This window comes from Fragaria vesca, linkage group LG6, assembly GCF_000184155.1.
Source record: "Fragaria vesca subsp. vesca linkage group LG6, FraVesHawaii_1.0, whole genome shotgun sequence".
Taxonomy (NCBI): domain Eukaryota; kingdom Viridiplantae; phylum Streptophyta; class Magnoliopsida; order Rosales; family Rosaceae; genus Fragaria; species Fragaria vesca.
The window spans coordinates 37,195,618-37,222,502 of NC_020496.1; the positions used below are offsets into that span (position 1 = coordinate 37,195,618).

Genomic DNA, 26,885 nt, shown 5'->3' on the forward strand with positions numbered 1-26,885 from the left:
CTGTAAAACCGTATCATAGACCCCATGATAGTCCAAACCACAGAATTGATATGTTTCGCTCGGATCACCATCATCATCACCAAATCGAATAGTAACGTTAATATCAAGATCTTCCCTTATAACTCTCTCAACGGTATTAAGATCATGAAAACCTCCCAATAACCTTACAACCACCTTAGCTATTAACACAACAATACGCCACTCGGGGCGGGACACTTGAACCACCTCAAACAGTTTGTCAAGGATAGTTGGTTGTTCCTCTCGTGGCACACCCAATATGGAAAGATTTCTAGCCATGAGTGATATGTTGAGGCAGTCATTAGAGAAAGGAATCCTGCCCTGCTGTAGCCAATTACCCACCAGACAGGTGGATCATGAGAGTAAATGAATAACTTTAAACTGATCCCTTATTGCAGGTAGAATTGGAAAAGAAAAGCAAATGTAGAGAAATTTCAGCCAAATCTCATACGAATGATATATGTGCTTGCACACACAAGAATGCCTGTGCACATGTTATACAAGCAAATACGCAGACGGACTCATCTGTTTCTGTTATTATCTTATATGTTATAATAGCCATAATAGCCATAACATATAAATATACTTGGAAAAAGATAACATATATTTCTGGAAATGATGTATTAAACTAAGAAACAATGAGGTTGCTAGCTAAGCTCAGCAACAACATCCAATGTAATCTATGAAACTTAGATAAAAGCATAACCACTTGAAATTTTTGTAAATTTATATGTTCAGAATATAGATCACTTAAATTTATGTATTTGAAATCAAAGTATTCAAACTGATGATAAAACAGTCTTTTATACCATATACAACATGAAAACATTTTGGTTTGTATTATAGGTCTGAACAGACAAGCACACAAAACAAATAGTAATACCAACACACAAAAACTTGCAATACTAATTAACTATTACTATTTGGATGAGTAGCACTGCACTTGTCAAGTGTATTTGGGTTTTATTTTGTGATCATCAAGTGTAATGTAGGCCTAAACTTAAGACAACTGGTGAATGATTTACTAATCTAGTGGATTTCTTATGGTGCCCTTGATGTGTTTGATGAGGACTTTTTATTCAAACTCTTGAACAATCAAAGAGGTAACAAAAACATAAGTACTTGACCAATAAAAAGTCCTCATCAAACACATCAAGGGCACCATAAGAAATCCAATAGATTAGTAAATCATTCACCAGTTGTCTTATGTTTAGGCCTACATTACACTTGATGATCACAAAATAAAGAAAAAATGGACCAAACAGTGTCTCACCATTTGAAGAAGCAAAGCTTTTATATCTCGCCTTCAGAAAACTTCAAAACAGTATCTTACGTTCTTACCTCGACCAAAGTTTGATATCTAGAATAGTTAGCTCCGTTAAAAAAACTGTACTACCTTTTTTGAATGATCCATTATTTGTAACTACTTAGTTCAGTTCTCAATAATTACCCTTGAGTTTTTGTTTTTGTTTTTGTTATTCTTTTTATATAATAAAAAGAGAAATTCGTCATAACGGTACCTCATCTTTCCTTCTTTATAAACTTTGGCACTTCAAGTTTTGATAATATCAGAATGGTACCTCAAGTTTTCACCTCGACCTAATTTTAGTACTTTTAACCGTTAATTCCATTACGGGGGTTGCCAGGTGGCAAGTTTTAAAGGTTATTTTCGTCTCTTCATGTCTTTATTCATTTTTTTTACTTTAGAAACAAAAACAAAGATTCATGAGTTATTGTTTTCATGAGTTTGCAGTTCATGAAATCCATAAACAAAAATAAAGATTTATGAGTTTTTATTTTTTTCGTTTTGTATGTTGCTTGTCATAACATCATAAGCATTTAATAGTAAATTTGTTGTACAAACTCACTTAATAAAATATTCAAACATTTTTCTCTTCAGCTCTAGTCTAGAAAAGCAATATCACTTCTTCAATTATATTCGATCCAGCTCTTTTCATGAAGATCATGAAGCTCCTAATTTCCTAAAGATAGAGGAAAGAAGAAGATAACAATTTTCCCCCTATAAAAAAACATTTTTTTTTAATTATTACAGAGATGAAATATATATTTAGAGAAAAAATAATGAATTGAAATATGAAGAGATGAAAAATACATATGAAAAATGACCAGCTGACAGTTACCCTATCGGGGGTTACGTCAAAAAGTATTAAAATTGGGTGGGGGTGAAACTTGAGGTACCGTTCTGATGTTTTCAAAACTTGAAGTACCAAAGTTTATAAGCAAGAAAAGATGAGGTACCATTATGACAAATTTCTCTTTTTATTATATAAAATGAATAACAAAAATAAAAACTCAAGGGTAAATTAATCATTTTAGAAATAAAAATGGCTGCCGTCAGTCTTTTTAACAGAGCTAACGGTTTTAGTACCAAACTTCGGTCGAGGTAAGAACGTGGGATACTGTTTTGAAGTTTTTTAAAGGTAAGATACCAAAACTTTATTTCTTTAAAAGGTGATACACTGTTTAAACAATTTTCCCCAAAATAAAACCCAAATACACTTGACAAGTGCAGCGCTACTCATCCACGCTCATTGCACTGCCAACACTGCCCTCACTCCCCAAACTCATGGCACTCAAACTCCTAGCCTCAGCATTGCCCTCACTCCCCACACTCATAGCACTACTCCTAGCATTAGTACTGCCCGCACTCCCCACACGTATAAGATAGACTTCCCCATTAGTACTAGCCAAGCTCACAACCGAATTCAATACTTCAAGTTGGATGATTCAGTGAATGTAACCTGGAAAGGAGAATAAGAAAAATTAGATAAAAAATATAGAAATGGTACCCAAAAAAAACATTGAGATTAACATAAAAAAAGAACGATAGCTACCTTCTTCTCCATCTTGGTTTCCCTGTTCAGATTTTCAAACCTTCCAATCCTATGCTCCTCTTCATTTACCCTACCAAATTAAACAAACACACCAAGTTATTACAAAATAGTAAACAAACAAACTAAGTTATTACAAAATAGCAAACAAACAAAAATCAAGTTAAATGTACACTGAAATTACCTTGGTAGAGGCATTAATATCATAGCCACTTTCTTCTTCAGCATATCAGTCATCATCTCCATATATGCGATCTTACGCTCCAGAACATTTGCCTCAGTGTTCCTGTAACATCCCAGACCTAATTTTACCCTTTTTACTGGGTATTTTACGAGTTACTGAGGAATTTAACTGTGCTCGTAATTTGGTAATTTATCACTCGAGTTTATTGTCGAGTTTTACTCAAAATGTTAAATTCCTCTTTTAAGGGCTCGATATTGTAGTATGTGTCGACATGGGTTTAACGGTGCCTTTAGATGATTTATCGGAGGTTTGGTTAAGTATAGAAATTATATTTTCGGAAGCAACTAACGTTTAATCCGGGCTGTCATATCTATTAGGGCTTTGAACTGGGCCGTAGAATTTAAGCTTAAAAGGGTAAAGTGGAGCTTGACCCAGTCAAAAAAACCCAACTCGGGTTTGACCGAGCCTAACCGTCTCCCTCTCTCTTCTCCCTCGTCTCCCTCTGTCGTTGCCTTCTCCAGCGCAGCACTGCCGTCTTTGGTCACCCCTGGCGGCGAGACCACCGCCGTTCTCTCCCTCTCCTCCTCTCCTTTCTAGCCCAGCCCGTGGATCACGCAAGCGAACCGAATCAGAGGAGATCGAAGCTGTCGAACCCGACTGTGTTCGTCGGATTCCGGCCAGCTCAGGCAGCGACGACATCAACGAACGGTAGGGTTCTTCTCCTCTTCTTTCTGTTCCTTTCACCTTTCAAATCGAGCTCTAAATTGGAAATCCCTAATTCTGCATTTTTTTGGGCTTTTCCGGCGAGCTGCTGCGGTGGTTGCCGATGAGTTTTTCTGACATCTTCCTTTTGCTTTCCGACGTTGTTTCGACCACAAGTGGTCAAGGCGAGCACGAAGGGGGAGGGGCCAGGTGTGGTTGCTGCTGTGTTGGAGGAGTTGGTGGACTCAGGTGGGGTTGGTTGTAGTGACAGCTGCGGTTAGGGTTTGAAAAGAAGCCCAGTTTCCGGCAAGGAGAAGATTGCTGGGTTCTGGTGGTGAGCAGATTAGAGGCAAGGGCTTCGTTTGATCGGCTGTGTTGTTGTTATGTTGGATTGTGACTGATTCTATGTTTTGGTTGCAAGGATGTCGATAACTTGGAATTTGGAGTATACGGGGAAGTTATGGCAAAATTCCGGCAAGTGGCCGGAATCCGGCTGAATATTCTGGCAAGTCGTCGGAATCCGGCGAAGGCAGTTAGTCCGACAGAAGCAGTTGAGGTAGTTATCGAAGTTTTTCCTTTTTGTTTTGCGTTGTTTCATAAATAGGAAAGTTTGTCGGTTTATTATCAGAAATCTTTCTAAGTGAGGAAAGTTCCTATTTTGGGAAACTTTCTCTTTTTGAAAACTTCATATTTATGGAAACTCTTTTGGGTGCCCTTAGTAAATTTTAGGGTGAAGTTGTGTAGAGAGGAAATGAAGGAAATTCTTGGTTTTGTTTGTGAGCATGTTTGATCGCAGGGGATCATAAAATAATTTTGGAAGTATTTTGGTTAATGTGTTAAGGCATGGAAATTGACGGTGACTTTGATTCTAGGTTAAGGTTCATTCCGAATAAGTTATAGTTGCGAAGTTTAGTCGGAATTGATTATTAATATATGTCGGTCAATCCTGGTCAACCCAGGATACTTAGTCAATTTAAGAAGAAGTCGAATCAATGATTATTTCGGAATTCGGTTTGACCGATTTATTCTGCTGTTTATCATCAAATGTGGGATTGACTCGAGATTGTGATTAGTGGAGGCAGCGCTCGAGGAGTATGCCGAGCATTGGAAGGCTTAGGCCTAATACTGTGAGTGGACTTTTGTTTTAAATATATGCATGCTATGGTTCATGGTCGAACATTTAAATTGTTGGAGTTTTGACGTCATTTAATTTTGACGCTTTTATTTCTCTTGGAGAGTTACCGAAAAATGGGATTTTTCGGTGAGTATAAATATGTATATTGAGGAGAGTATGTATATAAATGTCAGCTAGCCATATGTGTCTGTCCACCTTAATGGCGTAGCGTATAGCCGCATTATGGTGTGACGTGAGCGTTGGACGTGAGCGTAGTAGCCCTATATGAGTGTTTAATTCATATAGGGGGTATGGACACATATTTATACACCCGTCTGTCTACCTTAATGGCGTAGTGTAGCACCGCATTAAGACTTGACGTGAGCGTTGGACGCGAGCGTAGTAGCCCTATATAGACCCATGAATTTATATAGGGAGTATGGACGTGTGTAAATACATACATATATGTTAGAGCCTGAGAGGCTCGATATTATGAGATGAAAGTTTTATCGCTTGCAGCATGCATTCGATTTTTCCTTGGAAATTGATTTGGGAAAACATAAATATTTTATTTATTAATTTATTTATTTTTGTCCACTCACTCTAACGTTTGCAAATGTTTTCCGCTGGGCCATTCGTTTTAAAAATACCCAGTTTGCAGGTTAGTATAGTTGAGGTCGGGCGTACATGGAGACGAGGCATAGTCAATAGTATAGCTTCTGCTCATCTTTATGCTTCTGTCTCTTTTTCTTCACTATTAGAATGGCTTTGAACCTATGAGTGGTTGGTTATAATATTATTTATTTTTTTTATTTTCAGAAGTGCTTGCAGGTGTTTTAGGAAGGGTTGTCCATTTTCAAGGAAGGTTTTATCGATTTTTTGGTAAAATCTCTTTTGGAGGTGGTCCCCGCAGGGTTTACCTCGGGTTTTAGGATGAAATTCAGAGTGGGTCCTGACAGTTCCTCATCAGCTTCCTCCTCAACGACATGGCTTGTAACTTTGAATGTCTTCGATGGTGGTATCATTATCGATTTCAATCCCAATCTTCTCTTTCAACATCTTGGTCAGAAATTCCTCCTCCTCCATTAGCCTCTTCTTGCTAAGATCACTACAAAGGATTTGGATCGAAATTTCATTTCAGTTTCAATTATTTTATGCTTTGTTTCTGCTTTTCATGAACCGGAGACAATAAAGATAAAGTAAGTCATGAATCTCCAAAACTAAATAGAATAGAGACTGACATATAGTCTTCCTTTTGTTGATTTCTTCATTATACTTAGATATCTGTTTTTTCTTGTTTTTTGTTTTTATGACAAAATGGAAAGCTACATTATACTAAAAAAGAAGTGTGATAGGTGCTGGTTACTTAGATCTTCACACACAGAGGAAACTTGAGGTAAAGATATAACTATAACTCAGCTTTATGTAGAACGTATTATCTTATGTAATGATACGATTCAAGAATACAAACCAAAACATTTCCCTCTACAATTTGCCAAAAGTTAAGTAATTACACACACGTATGGGTTAGAGCTGGGACCCATATGAGACCTATCTAGTCGGGGTAAGAGCTAGGGTAAAAATTAACCCACGTCTTAGTCTGGACTGATTTTGCTACGGGTCCACAACCATCTCCATTAATTGTAGACAACAACTTACACATGGGTCCCTACCGATTATTTATTAAACTATTTCAACATGCTTTTAATATGGGCTGTTGAGATCAAGATCTGACAGATAGTATTTAAATGCAACAATTAATTCCTTTAAAAAACAATTAATCAGTAATTCTAGTTTAATTTCTTTATATGTATTACATGAGCATTTTGTGTATAAAAAATAATTATTGAATTCAATAATAAAGTGAATAATAATAATTATTTATCATTTAAAAAACATGTTTTATAAATTGTGAATAGTAATTGGTCATCGGATTGATCTCGTTATTGTATTATCGAACCAAGGACCAAGGCTTGATTTGAATGAATAGTGTATTAACCGGGGTTGAAAATTGGTCTAACCCACCCAAAATGGATGCATTTGCTCTAACATGATACCCAACACATATGCGACAAACTTTACAGATGTCAATCCACATAAATAGTTTCCCAGAGAAAAAGGAAGCAAAGGGCTCAAATGGAGGAGAGTAACAACTCCCAAGCTAGTAGCTACTCCATATGTTATAACAAATGTTCTTGGTAGATAGAAAATTCTATGATGCCGAGCCCGTAGAAAGGGATGTCGTTGAAATTCTGAAAATTCTGAAGAGAAGGGGATGTCGTTGGGAACTCAGCCGAGCCCGTAGAAAGGGGCGCCATATACTTAGATATATGTGTTGCTTCTTATATAATCGGTTGTTGTATGTTTAGTTGTCTATTTTCAAAGTAGCTCTCATCTTGTATTCTACATGCATTGGCAGTGTCAAGGATATCCTCTCAATTGGCCTAAGGCTGCATATATTCTTCCTGGTCGTGAAGATTTGGATTTATCATGTATGGCACAAACATGTAATTTTTTATTTTTATTTTTTAGAAACACAAACATATAAATTTAAAAAACTTGAGAACAAAATTTTATATGATTCGATTTCTATGTCTGCATTGCATCTCATTGAAAATTCTTGTATGTACCAAGGTTCAAGTGAACCTAACATATATTAAGAAATCTCACCTATAGATACTTAACTTGATTTAAATAATTAAAATACTTTGAGAAATGTAACCCAACGTACGGTCAATTCATGTGGCTTAAATGCATCATGGCTTTGATTCTTCTCGCACCGTACACGAGTTTCTAGTGTTTATTAACATAGTGGATGGGTCTCATCTCATTACAAGGAATTGGTTCATGAATAAATCGTAACTTGATGCCTAAGGAGAGAGTAAAGTTTATGACTCCATTCTGATTATGTCGGTCTCTATTCCTTTTGTTTTCGGAGATTCACGACTTATTTATTGTTATTGTCTCTGATCGATGACGTTTTTCATTTTCAACCAAGTAAACGCATCATGAAATATCTATCAACTTATACATCAAAAAATTGAACCGTCACACAACAACTCAGTAACAACCTATATGTTTCGTGTGTGATTTATTATTATTATTATTATTATTATTATTTTTCCTTCAGTTTGAGCTAGTGAGGAAGAAGGGTGCATACCAATTACGAATTGCCAAATTTCTCGTATTTAATTACTTTTTGGTCCCGAGCAGATATTTTCTCCACACAAGGAACTTACAGACCACGGTGAAATGACAGGCCCATCCAAAAAGTAGTTGGTTAAACATTTACTATAAATAACCGATTGGCTCCTCTCTCCCTTGTTTCTCTCTCATTCTCTCTCTACGCTTCTCACCCATCGGAAGCGTAGCTCTACTTTTCTAGGGCGCGAGAGAGAGACTCACCACACACCGCACCGTAACCAATCAGATCTACCGCCGCGGTTTTCAACCTCCGCCGAAACGGCGCCGTCAGGTTCGACTTTTCCCGTCTCCGTCTTTTCTGAGATCTCCCAGATCTGAATGCGCTGCTTTCCATTTCGGTCTATGGTTTTGATTGAGCTGGTGTTAGGGTTTGCGATTGTCCGATTGTGTTATCGTTCATCTTGAGATTTCGTATCTGATTGCATGCTTGATTGTGTTGTTGGGGTTTGCTTTAGGCGAAAGTAGCTTGCTTTATGGTGTTTTAGGGTTTCTGATTTTGTTGTTTTTGTGAGGCTTACACCGGAAGAAGCCTGGTAGCTTGGAAAAGGTTAAAGGATATTTTCTGTTGCTTGTAACTTTGGGTTTTAATGAAAATGAGTTTTTTTTTTTTTGAAAGGACAAAGCTTTGGAGGCTTTGCATGTTTTCGGAAGCTATCTTCGTGCATAATGTGACCCATTGTTTGGTGTATTGCTAGTTCGGCTGTAATTTGTGAGCCTAGTGATGTAGTTTGGTTTTAGTTTTCTGTTTAGAAGATGTTCGGCGGTTTGTAGTCTTGAAGTATCTCATAGCTCTGTGATTTTGATGAAAGTGACTTAATTGGGAAAGAAAAAATTTTGGTTTAGCTTTGTGCTCTAGCATTTGCATTTTTTTCAAAAACTCTCTTTGCATGATGTTTGCCGTCTTGATCCGTAAGTGGAGATCATGTTCATAGTTTGTTTCTTTGGTATTTGTGAATGATGCTTATGTGAACTTACTTTTTTTTTCTTTCCCTTTGCATGTCGTAGGATAGTGTTTGCTTGCCATGGCTGCCACTGCAACTGCCTCTGCTGGTCCTCGATATGCTCCAGAGGATCCAACTCTCCCAAAGCCTTGGAAAGGATTGGTTGATGGTAAAACTGGGTATCTCTACTTCTGGAACCCTGAGACCAATGTGACCCAATATGATAGGCCTACGGGCTCAGCTCCTCCACCAAAGGCTCCTTCTGCGCAGTATATAAGTTCTTCAGTTCAAGTTCAACAATCTTCACAAGGACAACGTCGTGATGAGGGAGATGATCGGTATGGCAGGGGCAGCAATGGTAGTTCAAAATTTGAGGCAGCACCGAGGAATGTGCACGTAGTTGAGGTATGATACAGTCTCAAACGTTCATATGTCTTCTCATTCAGTAGCATTTTTCGGAAGCCTTCTTGGTAGTCTTCACATGGGAACTGATATGTTATTCTTATTTATGCATTAGACTGCAAGAAGTGCACCAGTTTCTTCTAACAATGGTCCAAGTGGGCCAGCTAATGCACATGGTGGATCTCTTATTAGAGGAAATGGACCATCAGACACTGGAAGTGGTTTGTCTGCTGAGGCTTATTGTCGCCGGCATGAAATTACTGCTATTGTGAGTATTGATCTTTTATTTATTTTTCCTTAGGTGTGCTATCAAATTTCTGTGGTATATAGTGATGCATTATCGTTGCATCCCCCACCCAAGCATCTTTCAATTTGACGCAGACATGGAAAATTTCTATAGGGTTTTTCTCTGAAATTTGAACTGTGGTTGTTCTTTGATAAATGATGGTGCAAAAGGAGTTATCATGGATGTGTTTTCACTATGAGATTTTCCCTCATATCTGAAATTTTGGTGATGGTGTTAATAGTCTTCAAAATGAAGTTATATGATCCCTCTTTTAATATCCTTCTTAAAGTATGACCAACTTTCCTTTAGATTAGATTTATTGTTATTGGAGTCAATATAAACAGACATGCGTGAGAAATTGTTGATTTTGTTTCTTTTCATAGAGAGCTGTTTGTTTATTCAATATTCTCTAGTTTCTGATGTTCACTTGTTTCCTTGTTGCCTACCAGCAATTATATGGTTTAAAGTTTCTGTTTGAAGTAACTGACGAAGTCTTTTGTTTTGTCTTAGGGTGATAATGTGCCCCCACCATTTACTACCTTCGAAGCTACGGGCTTCCCATCGGAGATTCTTAGAGAGGTATTGACATTTGCTTCTGTTTTGTTGTCTTCCATTTTTATCCAACACCAGTAGTCAGTAGCCGCTGTAAGTAACCCTAGTTGAGTCGTGTTTTGTGCAAAGTTATGTGATTGCTGGAGGTCCAATATTGGGTTTCAGACTCATGTTAATTCTTTGCCATCTGTACTTTTTGTCGCAGGTGCGATATTTGCTCCTGGGAGGAGCCAATGTCGTACGCTGTGCTGCCCTCTTGTGGGGGCTTGCATTTTATTTGGAGCGCCCTTTTACGGTGGACCCATTTTTGTGAAGGGCTTTCCAAATCACCCAAGTTTGTGGCCAGGACTGCTGTTGGTGATGATTCAGTCTGCCACTCTGTCTGAATGAAAGAAGAGGCCTCCTCCTGCTCCAGCTTGCTGATGCAAGCTTTGGCCACCTGATATGGGGGTTGCTTCTTCTGCCATTCAACTCTTCTATAAGCCCAAAAAAAAAATCAGAAATGTTGAGGCCTGGCCTATGCTTATATGATGCTGGAATTTTGCCTTTTCCAGGTACAAAACGCTGGATTTTCTGCCCCGACTCCAATTCAAGCTCAGTCATGGCCGGTTGCTCTTCAAAGTAGAGATATTGTGGCCATTGCTAAAACGGGATCAGGGAAGACCTTGGGTTACTTGCTTCCTGGATTTATGCATCTCAAGCGCACCCGTAATAATTCTCAGATGGGTCCAACTGTGTTGGTGTTATCACCAACAAGGGAGCTGGCCACACAGATTCAAGATGAAGCAATGAAGTTTGGGAAATCTTCAAGAATAGCTGTTGTGGTATGTTCTTATGGGCAGTAATATTCCTGTCTTGCTGTTAACATACACATAGCATATCCTTGCCTGTATATGTATATTGTTATTGTATTTATAGTATTTTCAAACCTATATTGTTATTGTATTTGTAGTATTTTTGAACTTATGCCAGCCATACTATTTGGTGATCTTACAATTTGTTTTTTGGAAGCACTTTGGCTTGGCACCACAGTGAAATTCGTGCTGTGAACCAATATTTATCAGCCAACTTCTACAAGTTAAAACAACTTTTATAGTCACGTAGCTCACACCATCTTTTTCAGTATGTGGTCCATTAGGTTTATTTAAATTGGAGTAAATGCGTAAAAGTTTGGCCTTACTGCCAACCCATAACAGCTGAAGTCTGAAGCAGTACTTTTATCTTCTTTATACCCTCGTACTTTTATCAGTTATTGGTCAGTCCTAATCTTTTTTTTCTCCCTGTTTTCTATGAGTCCCCACTTTTGAGCAATGATGGATGTCTAAAGTGTTCATAGTTATTGCATGTTATTCCACTACCGTTTGGAACTTGACGTGTTTGGTTGTGTCAATAAATTATTTTGCTCGTCTCATTGAAAATTTTCTTTTATTGGCTATATTTGCAGCACCATTTAAGTAGTCTATTTCTTACTATAGTCCTTGGTTATGTATATAATTATGTCTTCCCTTTTCTGAGTTGCATCTGGTCTTCCATCTTAGGCTCTTCTTAGAAAGTTAAGCTCTTGAAGTTGCGAATATATTGTTTACACTTTTATGTTTGTTAACAGTGAATTTTTATTTGTCTTTGTTTTACAGTGTTTGTATGGAGGAGCGCCAAAGGGTCCACAATTGAGAGATATTGACAGAGGAGCAGATGTTGTGGTTGCCACTCCTGGTCGCTTAAATGACATTCTAGAAATGAAGAGAATTAGTCTCCATCAAGTCTCTTACCTAGTGTTGGATGAGGCTGATCGTATGCTGGATATGGGTTTTGAACCTCAAATAAGGAAGATTGTGAAGGAGATACCTGCTCGCCGTCAGACATTGATGTACACAGCAACATGGCCCAAGGAGGTTAGGAAGATTGCATCAGATCTACTGGTCAACTCTGTTCAGGTTAACATTGGCAATGTTGATGAACTTGTCGCGAATAAGTCGATCACACAGGTATTTTTGAGTACTTTAGGAATTTCTGGCCACCATGCAAATTCCTAGTTAATATAGGCTTATGTTTGCTATGTTTCCTTGCAAGGATATCAGTAGTGGTGTGTGTAGGGTTGTACTTTCAAATTTGTTTGATTTTTCCTCCATTAATTAAGGTTTAATTATAAAGTGTTAGCATTGTATTTATATATATATATATATTCTTTTAATGTTCCCTTGTTATTATGTCCTACAGCATGTTGAAGTGATGTCGTCAATGGAGAAACACAGACGGTTGGAACAGATATTGCGATCGCAAGAGCCAGGGTCCAAGATAATTATATTTTGCTCAACCAAAAAGATGTGTGATCAACTTTCTCGCAACCTAACCCGCCAATTTGGAGCTGCTGCAATTCATGGTGACAAATCTCAGGCTGAGAGGGATCATGTCCTGAGTCAATTTCGCACAGGGAGGACTCCAATTCTTGTAGCAACTGATGTTGCAGCTCGAGGATTGGATGTTAAGGACATAAGGTTTGCACTCACCCCTGTTAGAAATGTAATCAAATGGTGGCACCTGTGGTTTGATTGTGATTCATCCAAATGCATATTAAGTTTTGGTTGCAATATTGGCTAGCGTTTCTAGTATTGTGGGTCATGATGTTTGAACTCTTCCCCTTATTGAAGGATAAAGCTAGTCAAGTGAAATTACATGTTAAAAGTGCATAGTTGGGTTCGAGTCTTTGTCATATCAGTACATGTTAAACGTGTATGGTTGTCTTTGGAATATCATATATTAGTAGGAAATCTTATTCATTTGCATTGTGTGTCTTATTGGTATTGTATTGAGGATAGTTTACATAACTGCTGCTGTTTCTATAAAGTAGTTTACCTGACTGCTTCTGCTTACCATGCACATCCAATTAAACTTGTGAATAGATAATTTTGAATTATCTTGTGTTTCTTCAAGAAATTGATGGTTACAATTGCAATTCTACTACAGGGTGGTTATCAATTACGACTTCCCTACTGGAGTAGAGGATTATGTTCACAGGATTGGGAGAACTGGAAGGGCAGGTGCCACTGGGTTGGCATACACATTCTTTGGTGATCAGGATGCAAAATATGCTGCAGAACTCATTAAGGTTTTGGAAGGAGCTAACCAACGTGTACCCCCAGAAATTCGTGATTTGGCTTCACGTGGTGGTGGGATGAATAGGTTCAGACGTTGGGGCTCTGGATCTGGTGGTCGTGATGGTGGACGAAGTGATTCAAGCTATGGTGGAAGAGATGGTGGAAGGGGCGGTGGGTTTGGATCTTCTTTCTCTGCTGGCAGGTACATGTGCTATCTTGTATTGATGTATATTTGTGCATCTGATTGCTTATCAAAAGAGCTATAATCTATCTAAAATTTTAGTATGAATTCCTCATGTCACATCATTTGATGTCATTTCCCATTTGGAACTTTTTGAGGACTGATGCCAAATGTTATTGTATGCTGCAGATATGACCGAGGTCCAAATAATAGTTATGATGGCAAAGGTTTGACTCGGGAGCGTAGTCGTAGTCCTGAAAGGTTCAACAAAGCTCCGCCAACAGCTGTTGGCTCTGGAGGTTGGAGTTTTCACAAAGCAATGATGGAACAACGCGGACGGTCATCACCGCCACCTCCAAATCGTGTTAAGGGAGTAGTGGATGGTTTCCGTCCTTCTTTCTATGGACTGGAAGAAGCTGAGGAAGGCATGATACGTCAAGACGACTGAGGATTGGATACTTGTTTCACGTACCTGTAGTGCCTTCGTTTTTGTTTCGACAGTGTTGTAACTGGAAGTAGGGCAAGCTTTACAAGAGCAACCAGGATGTGGCAGTTTGACTATCTATGATTTTTGAGGTGGGCTGAAAAGCTCAACGAAACTCCCTTTTAAGTTATTGTAACTTGCTGGACCTCTTCTCTATCTCTCTCCCTCCCTCTCTGTATTTCCTCTCCTGGCCTCTATTTTTGTGGGGTAGATAAGAAAGGGCAAAAGGATGTAGGTACTGTTTAGCTTATGTTTAAATGTAATGGCCTTATAGTTCTGTGAAATACAGTTTTATAGTAATCATTCACACATTTATCATCTGATTCTACTGTTTAGTGTGGTTGATGTATTTCTTTCAAAAGTTTCGACACTTCTCCATTGTCATTATAGATCTTTTTGGAGCCGGATTATGATTGCTGAACCTTACCTCTTTACATGGGAGGTTGATTTTTACTCTACACTTTTTTACTGTTTGTCTATGGCTTGTCTATGTGCTTGATTAAGAGTGAAACTGCAGTGTGTTGAAATATTGTGTGAGAATAACCAAGTGAGGCATTTGCCAAGTAATAAGCTCAAGGTTGAGTGTCTTCACTGTCTTGTTTGTTCAACAAGAATGATTATTGAGGTGCAAATCGATCAGGTTTAAGTGTATGGTATTAAATCTTTTCTTGGCTGAATTTTGACAAGAAGTAACCGCTGTGGTACTTCATACTTTCATCAAGGGAAAAGGACTGGAGCATCATATGATAATAACTCCAAAGAATCTGTAATCTGTAACTAGAGTTCTGTCTATTTATTTAAAGGCGTCAAACAGACAAATTTAAGGTAATAAAATCAGAACTAAGTATAAAACTAGCTTTTAGCCGCTAATCTTAAAAGTAGAATTTTCAATGTAAACCATATTAACACTAATCTTACTAATTGTCACTGAAAACACAGCAAACATTAGCTGGGGACTAATTATTACCCTCATTTAAGACTAATATATGCATTTCAAAGTTCCATATATTCTTTTCTATAATTGCTTTCCATATATATTTTACTTGAGTAAATGGAAAAAAAAATTTGGTAACTTTGAATCAGTAATAATAGGCAGGTAGATATGATGCAAGAGTAATGTCTTTTTATCCACACTGTAACTGTAAATATAGATATAAAGTAAACTTTGAAAATTTTTAATTATTGGAAAATAAATATATACTAATATAGACATAAATTAAATTGGATGTCAATTTAGGGATGCAATAAATTCAATTAGGTTCATTTGCCTTAGTTGCACACAGCTTGTAGGAGACAAAATCCCATGACAGGTTTTCAACTTCTTTTGCCAAGATGACAAAATATATGGTTACAGGTTGCAACAAAATACAGCTATGGAATTACTTGGTTGGCCTAACCCTAAGCCCTGATTTTGAGCTTTGCATTTTCTGTAAATTTGTTTTAACACATAAATTTATATGTAAATTACAATACTTGGATGTTTGTAATAATTACAATTCAGTTGGGGGCCATTCAAGAGATGCATGCATATAAGGTCAAATATATGCCAGAATTTTGATCCTTCCTGGGGATAGAGATTCTACTTTCCATGTAAGATTATATTAAAGGAAAAAAAAAATGAAAATGAAAATAATTTTCTTACAATAAAAAGGGAGAGGTGAATAAAAAAAAAAAAAAGTAAAATGTAATAGTTCAAGGATTTTTTTACATGAATTGGCAGACTTAAATTTCATTGCCATGTCTCATAAGAACTATCTGGCACTTACCTAAGAAGTAATTAAAAACTGAGAGATAAGTTTGACTGTGAAAATGCAGATAAGCTTGAAAGTGTAAATTCAAAATTGAAGTTGTTCATTGTTAAGATACAACTTGAATGCTAGAACTAATTAGTTCAAAATGAGGTGGAAATGTGTTTCCTTCTAGTTGGAATTTCAAAGAAATGTTCTTAGTAACTAAGGGAGTGAAGTTGCAACATATAATTACATCCTCTAACTCAAACTTGTGAGTTATGAAATGTAAATAATTGTTTATTACCATCTTTCAAACTTAAAACTTAAGAGTGTGAAAGGTAAATAAAAGGGTACAAATGCTAGTAACTTTTTTGTTATTACTGTCATTCAAACCTTATAATCGATTACTATACTTGCAAATAACTATGAACAATTCATGACTAATTCACATTTCCTTTGCAAGCTAATCTCTTTATAACATGGTAAAAAAAAAGTTCCCATATGAGACAAACTGCTAGCTAACTAAGAGCATCTCCACCTCAGAATAACTCGTATAAAAAAATATAACTATTACGTAAGGTCACAAAATGTCCTCCATATGTGATTGAACTCTAGCTGAGTTTTCCTATAGATACCCTCTAACTACCTAATGATTATATATATGTCTACATACATTTCTCCTTTTCTTTTTCTTATTTACCTTTAGAAAAAATGAAAAAGATAAAAATGAGAACAAAAATTTACCAAGAGTGAAGCTTAACAGTCATCATCAGCAGCAGATATTAGCCGTCAGATTTCTCATGGACCCAGAGAGGGGTTAGGTGGTGGGTCCCAATGCCCACTGGGATAGAGCCTTGCTTTGGTTCCTTGTCTCTCCTCTCCTCTCTTCTCCCTTAATAAAACCCCCTTCATTTACACCCCAAGCACATTAACCCACCCTTCCTTTTCTTCTCTCTAGCTACCTTCAGAGCTAGCTCTTAATTTTCTTTCTCCCTTCTCTGCTCTCTCTTCAATTCTTTCTCTACTTGCATGGAGTTCAGAGATGAGAGCGGTTTCCCTTTACTTTCATCCTACTTCTCCGGTGCGAAGCAGCAGGCTCCTCCGGAGAGTCTCAACCAGAATTCACGTTTTTACAGACCCCCCTCATCACCTCATGGTAACTACAAGCCAAACACACTCTACAACAACCATTTTCACTTTCAGAACCAAGACAGGGGGATTGATCTGAATTACTCCGATCAATACCACCACACCTCTCCTCTCCTCGGTGGTACCACCATTGAGGGCTCTTCATCAAACCCCTTCGGTGGGGTTGATCTCCCTACCATCGAAGGGTTCAGTCCTTTTGATGCATGTTACAATCATCCCAACGATGTCAATGTTTTCCCGTACGCCTCCGCGGCAGCTGTTTCGTTTTCTGACAGCCAGAAGGCTGTCATGCATGGCGGTTGGGAGGATTACGATGATGAGGATCTTCGTCATCGTCACCCCCACAACCACCACCATCAGATGAGCTCTGTTGCACAAGAGGGTAGCTGTGTCCAGCTTCCACCCCTCATCAATTACCAAGACATCGAATCAGCTGCTCCTAGGGTTATGCGGCCAGCAGTTGATGAGTATTCATGCAACATGGCCTATATGGAGCATGATCAGCTCAGCAAGAAGAAACGATATTATGTGAACAAGGCCAGCAAGCAGCAAGAGGATGATGAGGGGACTCTTATCAAAGGCCAATGGACCGAAGACGAGGACAGGTCGATCTGCTGTGTGTTTTGTTTTGTTTTAATTTGTTAATTTGATCACTAATATCAGCTTTGTTTTCTTTGAAGGAATTACTCTGATGTCTGGTAATTTTCTGTGAGTGAAAAAGAATTAGTTAATCTGTAATTAGTACTGATAATTTCTCTTCAATTTGCAGACTGCTGGCACAGCTGGTACAGAAGAACGGGATGAAGAAGTGGTCTCTAATTGCTGCGAAGCTGAATGGGAGAGTAGGAAAACAATGCAGAGAAAGATGGCACAACCACCTGCGCCCTGACATTAGGGTTTTCTTCTTTTACCCTTCTCTCCACTCCATCTCCATAGATCTGATGATATACGTTCTTTCCTACATACAATTAGATTATTTTGGCTAATTTGATCTTGCATCTTGGCTAATAAATCATATAACATAGATGAATATATTCCTTGGTGCCATTTCATCTATTTGGTTATATATTTATGATAAATAATTGATAAATTAACCTCTTTTGACGTGTCATAAAGTACGGGAAATCTTACCGTGCCATTTCAATTTTCCGTTTACTCAACTTGTAAAAAGATTCAAACACTTGTCATGTCATTCATTTGTCAAATATCTGCCATCCTGAAAAAATGGACATACGTTATAGAGTTTGCCAGATTAGATTTATATAATCTAAAATAGAATACAATTAAATTAAGCGTGATAAGTCACGAGTTTACTAAACTACCATTGTCGCACTCGATGTATTGGTATGTCTAAATCCGAGAAATCGGGTTCGGACTCTCGGATTTGGATCATAATCCGATTATCAAAACCTAAGTAATCTATTAACACCTCATTATGATTAAGTGAATCCTTAATTTTCTTGTCGTTTCCCTATTAATTTGTTTAATCTTGAATCATATAACAAAGTAAAATAGTTTAGTACTTCTTCTTTCTATTGCAAATAGCATGCTCGATCTAATTGTCTAACATAAACTACATTCAACATATATATATATATATATATATATAGAGCCTAATTATACAATCAAAATAAACAATTATATAACAAACACTCTATGGTTTAGAATTCATAAATTCATATTTTCTGATCAGATGATATAGTTGCAATGTTATGAGATGTCCTAGTTTGATTTTCATGTTATAGAACAAATTTGACATCTCTTTATGCAAACCCTAGCTAGGAGTCTAGGACGTTAAAAATTATAGTACGTACGACGTAAGTACGTGCATTGTTATTCTAGTAACGTGCCCATGCAGATCTTGATTGCCTAAGTAACGTAGCGATCGAAAATATACATACTTGCTAAGTGCGTTACTATTTCGTGCGGGCATTAATTGTTAACCTGATATTTGCAGAAAGAAATGTGGAGTGAAGAAGAGGACAAGATCCTCATAGAAGCGCATATGGAGTTGGGAAACCGGTGGGCTGAGATCGCTAAGAGACTGCCGGGGAGAACGGAAAACACTATCAAGAACCACTGGAATGCCACCAAGAGGAAGCGATACATCAAGAGAAAACCCAGTACCAAAATCAACCTCAACGTCAAAGGCAACTCTACCAGCACTGTTAATGAGAGCATCCTCCTCTCCAAGTACATCAAGAGTGTGGAGAGATCTGAGGAAAGGAAGAACGGCAAAGTTGCTGCAATGGATTATGGTGAGCCATCAAGTCCAGCTGACTCCAAGGTCTATCGTCGCAGGTTTGAAAGGAAGAAGGAGAAGTCTACTGCAGTGTATGATATTCCTGACTACGAGGTCTATCCGTCCAAGTCCAACAAGAGCGTGGTGAAATCCTCGGCCAAAGCAAGAAACAAGGGCAAGGTTACTGAAGAGGTGTATGAGCAATCAAGAGGTCTGTTTGATTTACCTGACTCCGAGGTGTATCGTCCCCAGTTCGAGTCCAGCCCCAATGCATGGCTGGCTTCGTTGAGAGCCGCCGCGGCTGCTAGGAAGAAGCAGCAGGATGACTCCAGTGTGGAGGCAACTATGGGGAGCAGCAGCTCTTATCTGTCCTCCATGTATTCTGAGTTTAACGGGTACGGCAATGACACTCGTCTCTCTTTGGAGATGAATGGTTATATGCAGGAGCAGGCTCAGTCAAAGAGACCAGATGTGGATTTGGTGGAGATGATCAATAATGCAAAGCGCCATTAAGCTTTTTCCGGCGAGCAATGTGAGGACAAGGTGATCTGGTGTATGTGTTTGCCTAGCTAGCTAGGTAGTGTTTTTTTCTTTCTTTTATGGTCCAAGTAGTTCACAGCGTCCCAGAGGTAGCAAGGGATCTGGGACTTGAATAAGAGTTGTGTGTGATCTGCAAGAACTGGCTTCTGTTTCTTAGTTTGTGTTAATTTGGTCATGAATGTAAGCTTTATTATTCGGGAGTGTTTTCTAATTAGAAGCGTTTGAGGACTCTTCTAGCATGTATAAGCTTTCAGCTTTTATATGTAATGGTAAGTAGTTGAACTGTTACTTCTTCTTGTTTTATATTTTGTTGGTTTTTGTGTGCGTCTCATTTAGAATTACCGGCAGTTACATGAATGATAATATTTAACTTTCAGTTATCTGACCATATATTTAATTTGTTGGGATTTGAGCATTTGATGATAGCACCAATTGCCCTTTATTTTTCATATCTTTCTTATTGGTTATTAGGGGTTCACTTTGGCCAAATTAGCTTTTACAAATATATAGGTGAATTTAGAAATTGAAACTAGAGTTGAGAAATTTAAGACTAATTTAACTTAAAATATTGTTAGCTTCTATCGTTCTTTATTTACTGAGTTTTACTAAATAACAAAACGACTATCTGATAACACTGTTTTAAATTATAGAGATTTATGTAAGAAGAGTCAAATTTGAGTGTATACAAAAACACGAGAAATGTGAACAAGTTCATAAGGACCATGTGACTCCACATTCCTCTAAATGCCTTCGCCAATTGACGAACATGCCGAGGTTCTTTCTTTGGCTTTTACCACCGAAGCGAAAAAGCAACGGATGACCGAGTGTAAAGTCTGAAAAAGTAACGGATGGCCGGTGTAAAGTCTGAAAATGTAACGGATGAACGGTGTAAAGTCTAATTACATTATTACATAAGTAAAATTAAATGATAATTTGACAAATTTTTGTTAGTAAACAAAATAACATCTAGTATAATATTACCACTTAATTAATACATCATATAAAAGGATTTCTTCAATTGAAGCGCTAGCATAGACGTCTCAAGCTTACACAAACATGATAACATTGAACTAATTCAGTATATATATTATCCAAGCACTTGTCAGTTGTCACTGAATAGAAATGTGGCTTGGAATGGTTTGATACACTCAGATATGCTATACACTGAGATATATACTTGTATGGTTAGAACATTTTTGTTAACATCATTTTTCTTGAGATTCTTACCATAAGCTGATCAAGCTCATCATGTGTAGAGCATGCTATTTAGAACCTGTTCTAATTAACGGAACGACTAGAGCTCGAACAGATTTTCATTTTCTTTGGAAGCAATTCAATGACAGACCAAATTCCTGTAAAACTTAGTAACTTCACCTTCTTGTGTAGATGTCTAAACTCTAAACAAAACTCATTCCTTCGACGTTTACTGTGTTGGCGTGAGCAAAGTTTTTCGAGTCATTGGATAAGTTTGGACATTCGTGATTTGAATACACCAACTTGATAGGGAGTGTTGGTGGTGTGAGCCATGTTTTCTTATTTGTGTAGAAATTCTATGTATGGTCTGTAATATTCTGTAAAATCATTAGGTTTATCACTGATTGTCTTAGATATAGTAGTTACCTCATTGACCACGGTTGTAATCTGTGTATATGTTCTTTCTTGCAAGGAGAAAATTGAATTATTCAGCCAAATTGTCTCTTGTTTCCATTATATTTAACTTACTGTAACTCATTCAACCAGTTGGAATGAAATGGCCAGATTCTTTTGAATCCACAATTATTCGACATGTAGAGGTTGGCGAATTGTTGACAAAATATGAATGCAGAAGCGTTTATAGTTTCATTTTCTTATGGTAAACCATGATCCATTGAAAACTGATGTTTCCCATCATTCCCTTGATCTAAATATACTTCATGCAGTTGATCAGTTTTTTTTCACACTAAGATCAATTCTCTTAATTATAAGTTTCCTCGATCACCTTTCTTTTATCGATTTCTTTCATCAATTTATAAGTTCTCAATCGTTATGGGTGTAAACCTATCGAGTTCACTTCAAAAACAGTGAAAAAGGGAAATCCCATTTTACAGATCACTTATGTAGTCAGTAGTTTACTTAAAGCTCTTTCTCTGAACTCATGAAGCTATACAATGTTATTCTTTGACACAATCTGAAAGCTATACACTTGCTCTGGACTCATGTAACGCCTTAAGTTTGTTACTGATGCAGCAAATGATGGCATCAAATTCCTCATATCTTTCATACAAGAAGATGATTGATGAGCCCTTAACTAATACATCTGCATCACTTCATGATTTTCCTCTTTGGTGATAAACTCAACTTAAGCAGCCTTGGGCTTTGGCTTAATTCTCTTGGCTCTTGAATACAAGAAGACTCCAGCAAGAGCCATAGCAGTTCCTGAAATCAAAATCAGTACTAATAAGGAACTCTGCACACTATTAATTAATATGCTTGTAAGTTGCACTCACCGAGGGAGTTTATGGGTGAGACCGGTGTTTGGAAGAAAATGACTGAGGAGACTATGACCACCACTCGCTTCACACAGTTCCCAACTGCGTGTGTGACTGGTGAAACCATCTGTAGTATCATATACGAGACCTGCACACACAAAAATGGAAATAAATAGAAACAATTCTTGGGACAAAATAGAAGCTACAACTTCATGTGTAAACAATACAAATTGTGTCACCTGCTGGTAAGTGTGGAAGCAGAAACCAGCCAGAAGCGACCTCACACACAACTCTTTGATGTTCAATCCTTGGTTTGCCTACAAGGAATATATAATGGCAACGTCAGTGTTGGGAAAAAAGTAATCCTTTTTCTGTTAGATATACGTAGTAGTGCTACTTACAGCAGATTGCAGGTATGAAGGACTAAATTTAACGCCTTCCAAGAGAATAGCAGAAGGAAGCAACAATATGAAGGAAATGATGGTTATCACTGAAAAGAGATTGATATTGTCCAGGCACTCCTAGTACAAAAAATAAATTAATGTCATAACAAAGTCATAATCTGAGATATTCCTGGTTTTTAATTCACAAAAATTTACTAGAAGTTGCTCAGAGTACTTCCAAATTGAAGAACAACATCATCTATAATGGCGAAGAGGTCATGGGGCGACCTTTGTCGGTCTCAAAGAATTCTGTAAATGAAGAATAACATGCTTTTACCTCTTTCTTGGCCATGAACTTCTTGCTGAGTACATTACGTGACTGGTTAGTGATATTAGAAGCCATTGCACTACCAAAGCCAATCCTGTTTCGAAAAGGAATGCATAATCACTTGTAAGAAGAAGAGCGGTACATATTTGCTTGCACCAATATCTCGTAATTAGATTGCAAAACCAGCACTATTAGAAGTAGTTTCTTTTACTTAGCAGGAGCTAACATTCCTGTCGAAGGTGTATAGTGAAGCTGTTAAGTTCTAAGAAGAGAAAAGTGTGAATCGTCTGTTACCAATTGAAAGAGGCCTCTGTGAAGGACGCCAATGCAACTCCACTTACAATTGGTACAAGAGAAGAAACCACCCAGATAGTTGGCCTCTGTGCGCACAGCATGATAAAAAAAACTGAAAGTCAAATCACTTCATCCATCAATAAGGTACAAGATCATCCACTACAAATATGATTGGGATATCCAATCACCTTAAAGTGTGTGGAGTACTAGTGCTTTACAAATCACACAAATAAGAAGAAATTGAGTGTGTGCATGTATCTCATTCAACCAATAACATGGAGGATATTAAATGGTTACCTCTGCAAGCAAGAGGGCTGAGAATAGGACGGTGAAGAAGGGCTCCATAGCTTTGATCGTGTGAGTGAATGAAACAGTAACTTTCCCGAGACTGATGTTAGTCAATAGGTTTCCCATCGTATGCGCCACAGCCAGTGGTAGAATTGTTGCAAGCTGCCAAGTCAAGATATGTATTAGTACTCACATAGTCACATATACTGATTGAGCAGAAGTGGTCACAATATGGCTGCATCATATTATGGTGGTATGAAGAGGCAGTGGTACCTGTGAGCGAGTGATCTTCGGTCTGGGGTAGAGGTTTAGAGTCCACATCAGGATGATCATGACAGTCCCACAGGCAAACTGAAAGGCTGTAACCGTGGCTGGAAACGGATAGACTTTCAGAACCTATCAACAACCTCTCATCTTTAAATGCTAGCTTTCTTCACTGTGCTGAAAATCAGTTATCTTGTAGGCTACTACTGTGTGTAAATTAGGAAATGGATTTGCCTTACAAGTTCAAGTGAAAGACCAATTTGAGTTGAAATTGTTATGAACAAACAGCTGTAACGAAAATAAAAAGCCGTAGTACTTTGATGTCAATGGCTCCCTTATGCGTGTTTCAAAATTGTCTATGGGGTCCCAAGTATAGAAAAGGTTCTAAGAAAATGAAGGTGGAACAAAAGTGAAGCAGTAAATTCATCTCAGTGTATCAAGTGAAGCAGTAAATTCATCTGTGTATCGTAAACAAAGTACTGTAGACATGCATTTAGAAACAAGAATTTAACAATCCAAAGCGAGGGATAAGAATCATAAGATATAAGAGATAGAGGTAATGGACCTGTTTGTTGTAGATGTTGAAGTAAATGTTTAAAAGGTACCAAATTCCAAACATGGCACCGAGCTGCAAAGTTCGAGCCAATCCACTTGATTCTGAAGCCTCCCCGGCACTCTCAGGCCCCGGAGTAGCAGGCTGAGCGGCCCTGACCTTAAAACTATCGCATCTACTATTTGAGGAAAGGAAGGAGGCAGGGATTTCAGCATTGAAAGAGGAAGAATAAGAAGAAGAAAATGTGCCAAAAGCTGTTTGCCAGTGAAGTCTCTGAACTGAACTGATACGGTGGAGTTGTGGTAAAGAAGTCAAGGCTGGAAGGTGAGAGAGTTTATAGCTTGGAATTCGACATGGAGGTTTCATAAATGGGGTGGAAGGAGACAGAGCAAGAGCGCTGCCCTGCATCTCTATTACTGGGAAAACAAGCAAAGAGTGAAAGAAGCTGTTTCAAGTTTTGACGTTGCATGAATACAAAACTGAAAACGACCACTTGAAACAAGTCTCAAAACGCAGCAGCTGAATGAATGGATGACATGGATTTGGCATTCTGTGTACTGAAATAGCTTGGACAAACATGTGGCATTTAGAGCTTTAATTTTGAGGCTGATTTCTTAAGTTTCTGAAGATAAATCTTCCACAGACCAGAATTTTCATTTTAGGTTTTATTTATCCCATTTATATCTAAAAAGAATTATCAGTGACTAAGATTTTGAATGAGAAGCAGTGATCGTTCAAAATTTTCTGATCAATGATCAAAACAAGTCCGCTTACAACAACAAAAAGGTTATCCCAACTATTTTGGGGAATTTCCCTTACATAACATAAGAATAATCAGATTAAACACACACTATATCACATAACTAAATAAGCTAGATCAAAATGCATACTTTATGAGAGGCATTTGAGTCTTGCAAATGTCAAATAGCCCGTGTGGCCTTTGGCCTCACTACTCGGCCTAGCCATGACTACGGGAGCACTTGTAGTTTCCTGCTCATTACTTCCTTCACTTGATAGCTGCCGCCTCTTACATGGTAAAGATCCAACAGAACCGCTTTCCTCAACCTGGAAGCCATCCGTTTTCCCTTCTCGAACTTCATATGTGCGAAGGAGTATCTCAAATGTCCTTATATCTACACACAAGCAGGACAAAGATCTTAGTTGCAAAAATAAACTCCAGTTCAAGAAAACACACAATGTACAACATGAAGAAAATATCTACGTTGAAACTAACCTGTAAACTTTGATCTCAAAGTCTCTGATGAACGTTGCACCTGCTCAATGCACGGGGAAAAGGAGCATACTACCCCATCTGGTTTTAACATTTTCTCAACTGAAGGTATGGCTAGCCAGGGTTGGGGAAGGTCCAGGAAGACAGAATCTGCCCTCCCAGAAAACTCATCTGGAAAACCTTCACCCTGAATATCTCTAACTCCTACTGTGACCATGTTACTTATCCCCGTCTTTTCAAAGTCCTCCCTGTAAAATTAACGATTGTTTCAGCATTACACATCTACAAACAGTGGTGATAAACAGTTCCTTTGATGTTATAGTTCTCATCTAGAATGAAATTTGTGAGAGGTCTACAAACAAATTACTCAATTTACTATCTCAATCTGAAAGGTACTTGTTGAAAGGAAAAGCAACTATTAATCTAATTTGTACACGAAAGGGGACATCTTCAGTAAAAAAGTGGAGATCGTCATATCTCACCTAGCTGAGGCCGCCCTTTGCTCATGGAAATCAAATGTATAGACATGTCCCTTAGGAGCAACAGCCCTTGCAAGCGACGTGGTCAAAGACCCACTCCCAGTCCCCGACTCAAGAACCACACACCCTGGAACAATCTCCAAGAACATGATCACAAAGCTAATATCAGCAATGTAGAGAATCTGAGTCCTGTGGCTCAGAACCAAAGTCCAAAGCTCGGGAGTTGGAGCCAACAGGTAAACAAATCCACCCTTGCTGCTGAAAACCTTGGACCCAAATTGCTTCCCTATCCAATCCGAATGCTTAAACACACCGAATCGATTCTCAAGCACAGAACCCTCACACACTTTCACAGCCTTCATGTTATCATATCTCTCATACACAATAACCAAATCCCCATCTTGAATACACCGAACGAAAGACAGCTTCTTTGCTGGTTCCATAGGCAACATCCTCAAAAATCTGAACAAAAATTTCACCTTTTTTAGCATAATCATAACACCTCCTCAAAATTATCATAACCTCAAATTCAGCATTATACAAAAAGCAAAGAGCTTTATAGTGGTACTGCTTATATATCAATACCCAAGTATACAATTAACATAGAAAAGTTAAGCATTGCTAGTTAAACCCTAAGAACTACAATCACATAGCTAAAAGGAAAGACCTTTGATTTGATACAAGAACCCAACATAGTTATTAGCTACTTTCTAATATGATTAACAAACATAGAATATACTTAAAGCCATTTAACCAAAGCTGTAAAAAAAAAAAGACTAACCTCTCCTCTACCCAGATTTTGAAGACGAAAAACGAAGAAGAAACTGGGTGCGCAAGAATAGTGAGAAACTGGAAGTAGAAGGAGGAGGAAGGAAAACCTTAAGCAAAAGTTTGGGCCGCAAAGTTGGGCCTATGGACATA

At 37.9% G+C, this 26,885-nt stretch overlaps 4 protein-coding genes across 4 annotated transcripts; 2 read left to right on the forward strand and 2 right to left on the reverse strand.

Moving 5' to 3' along the window:
• The first annotated feature begins 8,224 nt into the window (after positions 1–8,224).
• Positions 8,225–14,405, forward strand: LOC101299689 (DEAD-box ATP-dependent RNA helicase 46-like). Its single transcript, XM_004304589.1, has 9 exons — positions 8,225–8,345; positions 9,080–9,420; positions 9,533–9,685; positions 10,214–10,282; positions 10,810–11,079; positions 11,890–12,240; positions 12,473–12,750; positions 13,220–13,552; positions 13,721–14,405. Exons 2-9 carry the CDS (start codon positions 9,097–9,099, stop codon positions 13,977–13,979), a joined length of 2,037 nt encoding a protein of 678 aa, XP_004304637.1. The 5' UTR covers positions 8,225–8,345; positions 9,080–9,096; the 3' UTR covers positions 13,980–14,405.
• Positions 14,406–16,774: 2,369 nt separating this feature from the next.
• On the forward strand, positions 16,775–19,649 carry LOC101296422. Its single transcript, XM_004306304.1, has 3 exons — positions 16,775–17,499; positions 17,664–17,790; positions 18,852–19,649. Exons 1-3 carry the CDS (start codon positions 16,775–16,777, stop codon positions 19,647–19,649), a joined length of 1,650 nt encoding a protein of 549 aa, XP_004306352.1.
• A 2,340-nt stretch (positions 19,650–21,989) lies between these two features.
• Positions 21,990–24,637, reverse strand: LOC101299978 (phosphoenolpyruvate/phosphate translocator 2, chloroplastic-like). Its single transcript, XM_004304590.1, has 9 exons — positions 24,267–24,637; positions 23,711–23,833; positions 23,447–23,599; positions 23,150–23,235; positions 22,865–22,949; positions 22,546–22,665; positions 22,384–22,461; positions 22,163–22,292; positions 21,990–22,091 (listed from the first exon to the last, which is right to left on the reverse strand). The coding sequence occupies exons 1-9, from the start codon at positions 24,618–24,620 to the stop codon at positions 22,015–22,017; spliced, it is 1,206 nt and encodes a 401-aa protein (XP_004304638.1). The 5' UTR covers positions 24,621–24,637; the 3' UTR covers positions 21,990–22,014.
• A 366-nt stretch (positions 24,638–25,003) lies between these two features.
• On the reverse strand, positions 25,004–26,807 carry LOC101300267 (tRNA (adenine(58)-N(1))-methyltransferase catalytic subunit TRMT61A-like). The gene is made up of 4 exons (XM_004304591.1): positions 26,746–26,807; positions 25,968–26,426; positions 25,489–25,733; positions 25,004–25,387 (listed from the first exon to the last, which is right to left on the reverse strand). The coding sequence occupies exons 2-4, from the start codon at positions 26,414–26,416 to the stop codon at positions 25,146–25,148; spliced, it is 936 nt and encodes a 311-aa protein (XP_004304639.1). The 5' UTR covers positions 26,417–26,426; positions 26,746–26,807; the 3' UTR covers positions 25,004–25,145.
• Positions 26,808–26,885: the final 78 nt, after the last annotated feature.

Excerpts from the sequence above, each read along its gene's own strand:
- LOC101299689 (XM_004304589.1), top strand. The coding sequence starts at position 9,097 with ATGGCTGCCACTGCAACTGCCTCTGCTGGTCCTCGATATGCTCCAGAG. Across the intron at positions 11,080-11,889 it reads CTTCAAGAATAGCTGTTGTG|TGTTTGTATGGAGGAGCGCC; the intron begins GTATGTTCTTAT and ends TTTGTTTTACAG. Across the intron at positions 12,241-12,472 it reads CGAATAAGTCGATCACACAG|CATGTTGAAGTGATGTCGTC; the intron begins GTATTTTTGAGT and ends TATGTCCTACAG.
- LOC101296422 (XM_004306304.1), top strand. The coding sequence starts at position 16,775 with ATGGAGTTCAGAGATGAGAGCGGTTTCCCTTTACTTTCATCCTACTTC. Across the intron at positions 17,500-17,663 it reads TGGACCGAAGACGAGGACAG|ACTGCTGGCACAGCTGGTAC; the intron begins GTCGATCTGCTG and ends TTCAATTTGCAG. Across the intron at positions 17,791-18,851 it reads ACCTGCGCCCTGACATTAGG|AAAGAAATGTGGAGTGAAGA; the intron begins GTTTTCTTCTTT and ends TGATATTTGCAG.
- LOC101299978 (XM_004304590.1), bottom strand. The coding sequence starts at position 24,620 with ATGAAACCTCCATGTCGAATTCCAAGCTATAAACTCTCTCACCTTCCA. Across the intron at positions 23,600-23,710 it reads CGAAGATCACTCGCTCACAG|CTTGCAACAATTCTACCACT; the intron begins GTACCACTGCCT and ends TTGACTTGGCAG. Across the intron at positions 22,462-22,545 it reads CTTCATACCTGCAATCTGCT|GCAAACCAAGGATTGAACAT; the intron begins GTAAGTAGCACT and ends TATTCCTTGTAG.
- LOC101300267 (XM_004304591.1), bottom strand. The coding sequence starts at position 26,416 with ATGTTGCCTATGGAACCAGCAAAGAAGCTGTCTTTCGTTCGGTGTATT. Across the intron at positions 25,734-25,967 it reads CAAAGGGCGGCCTCAGCTAG|GGAGGACTTTGAAAAGACGG; the intron begins GTGAGATATGAC and ends TTAATTTTACAG. Across the intron at positions 25,388-25,488 it reads TTTGAGATCAAAGTTTACAG|ATATAAGGACATTTGAGATA; the intron begins GTTAGTTTCAAC and ends GCTTGTGTGTAG.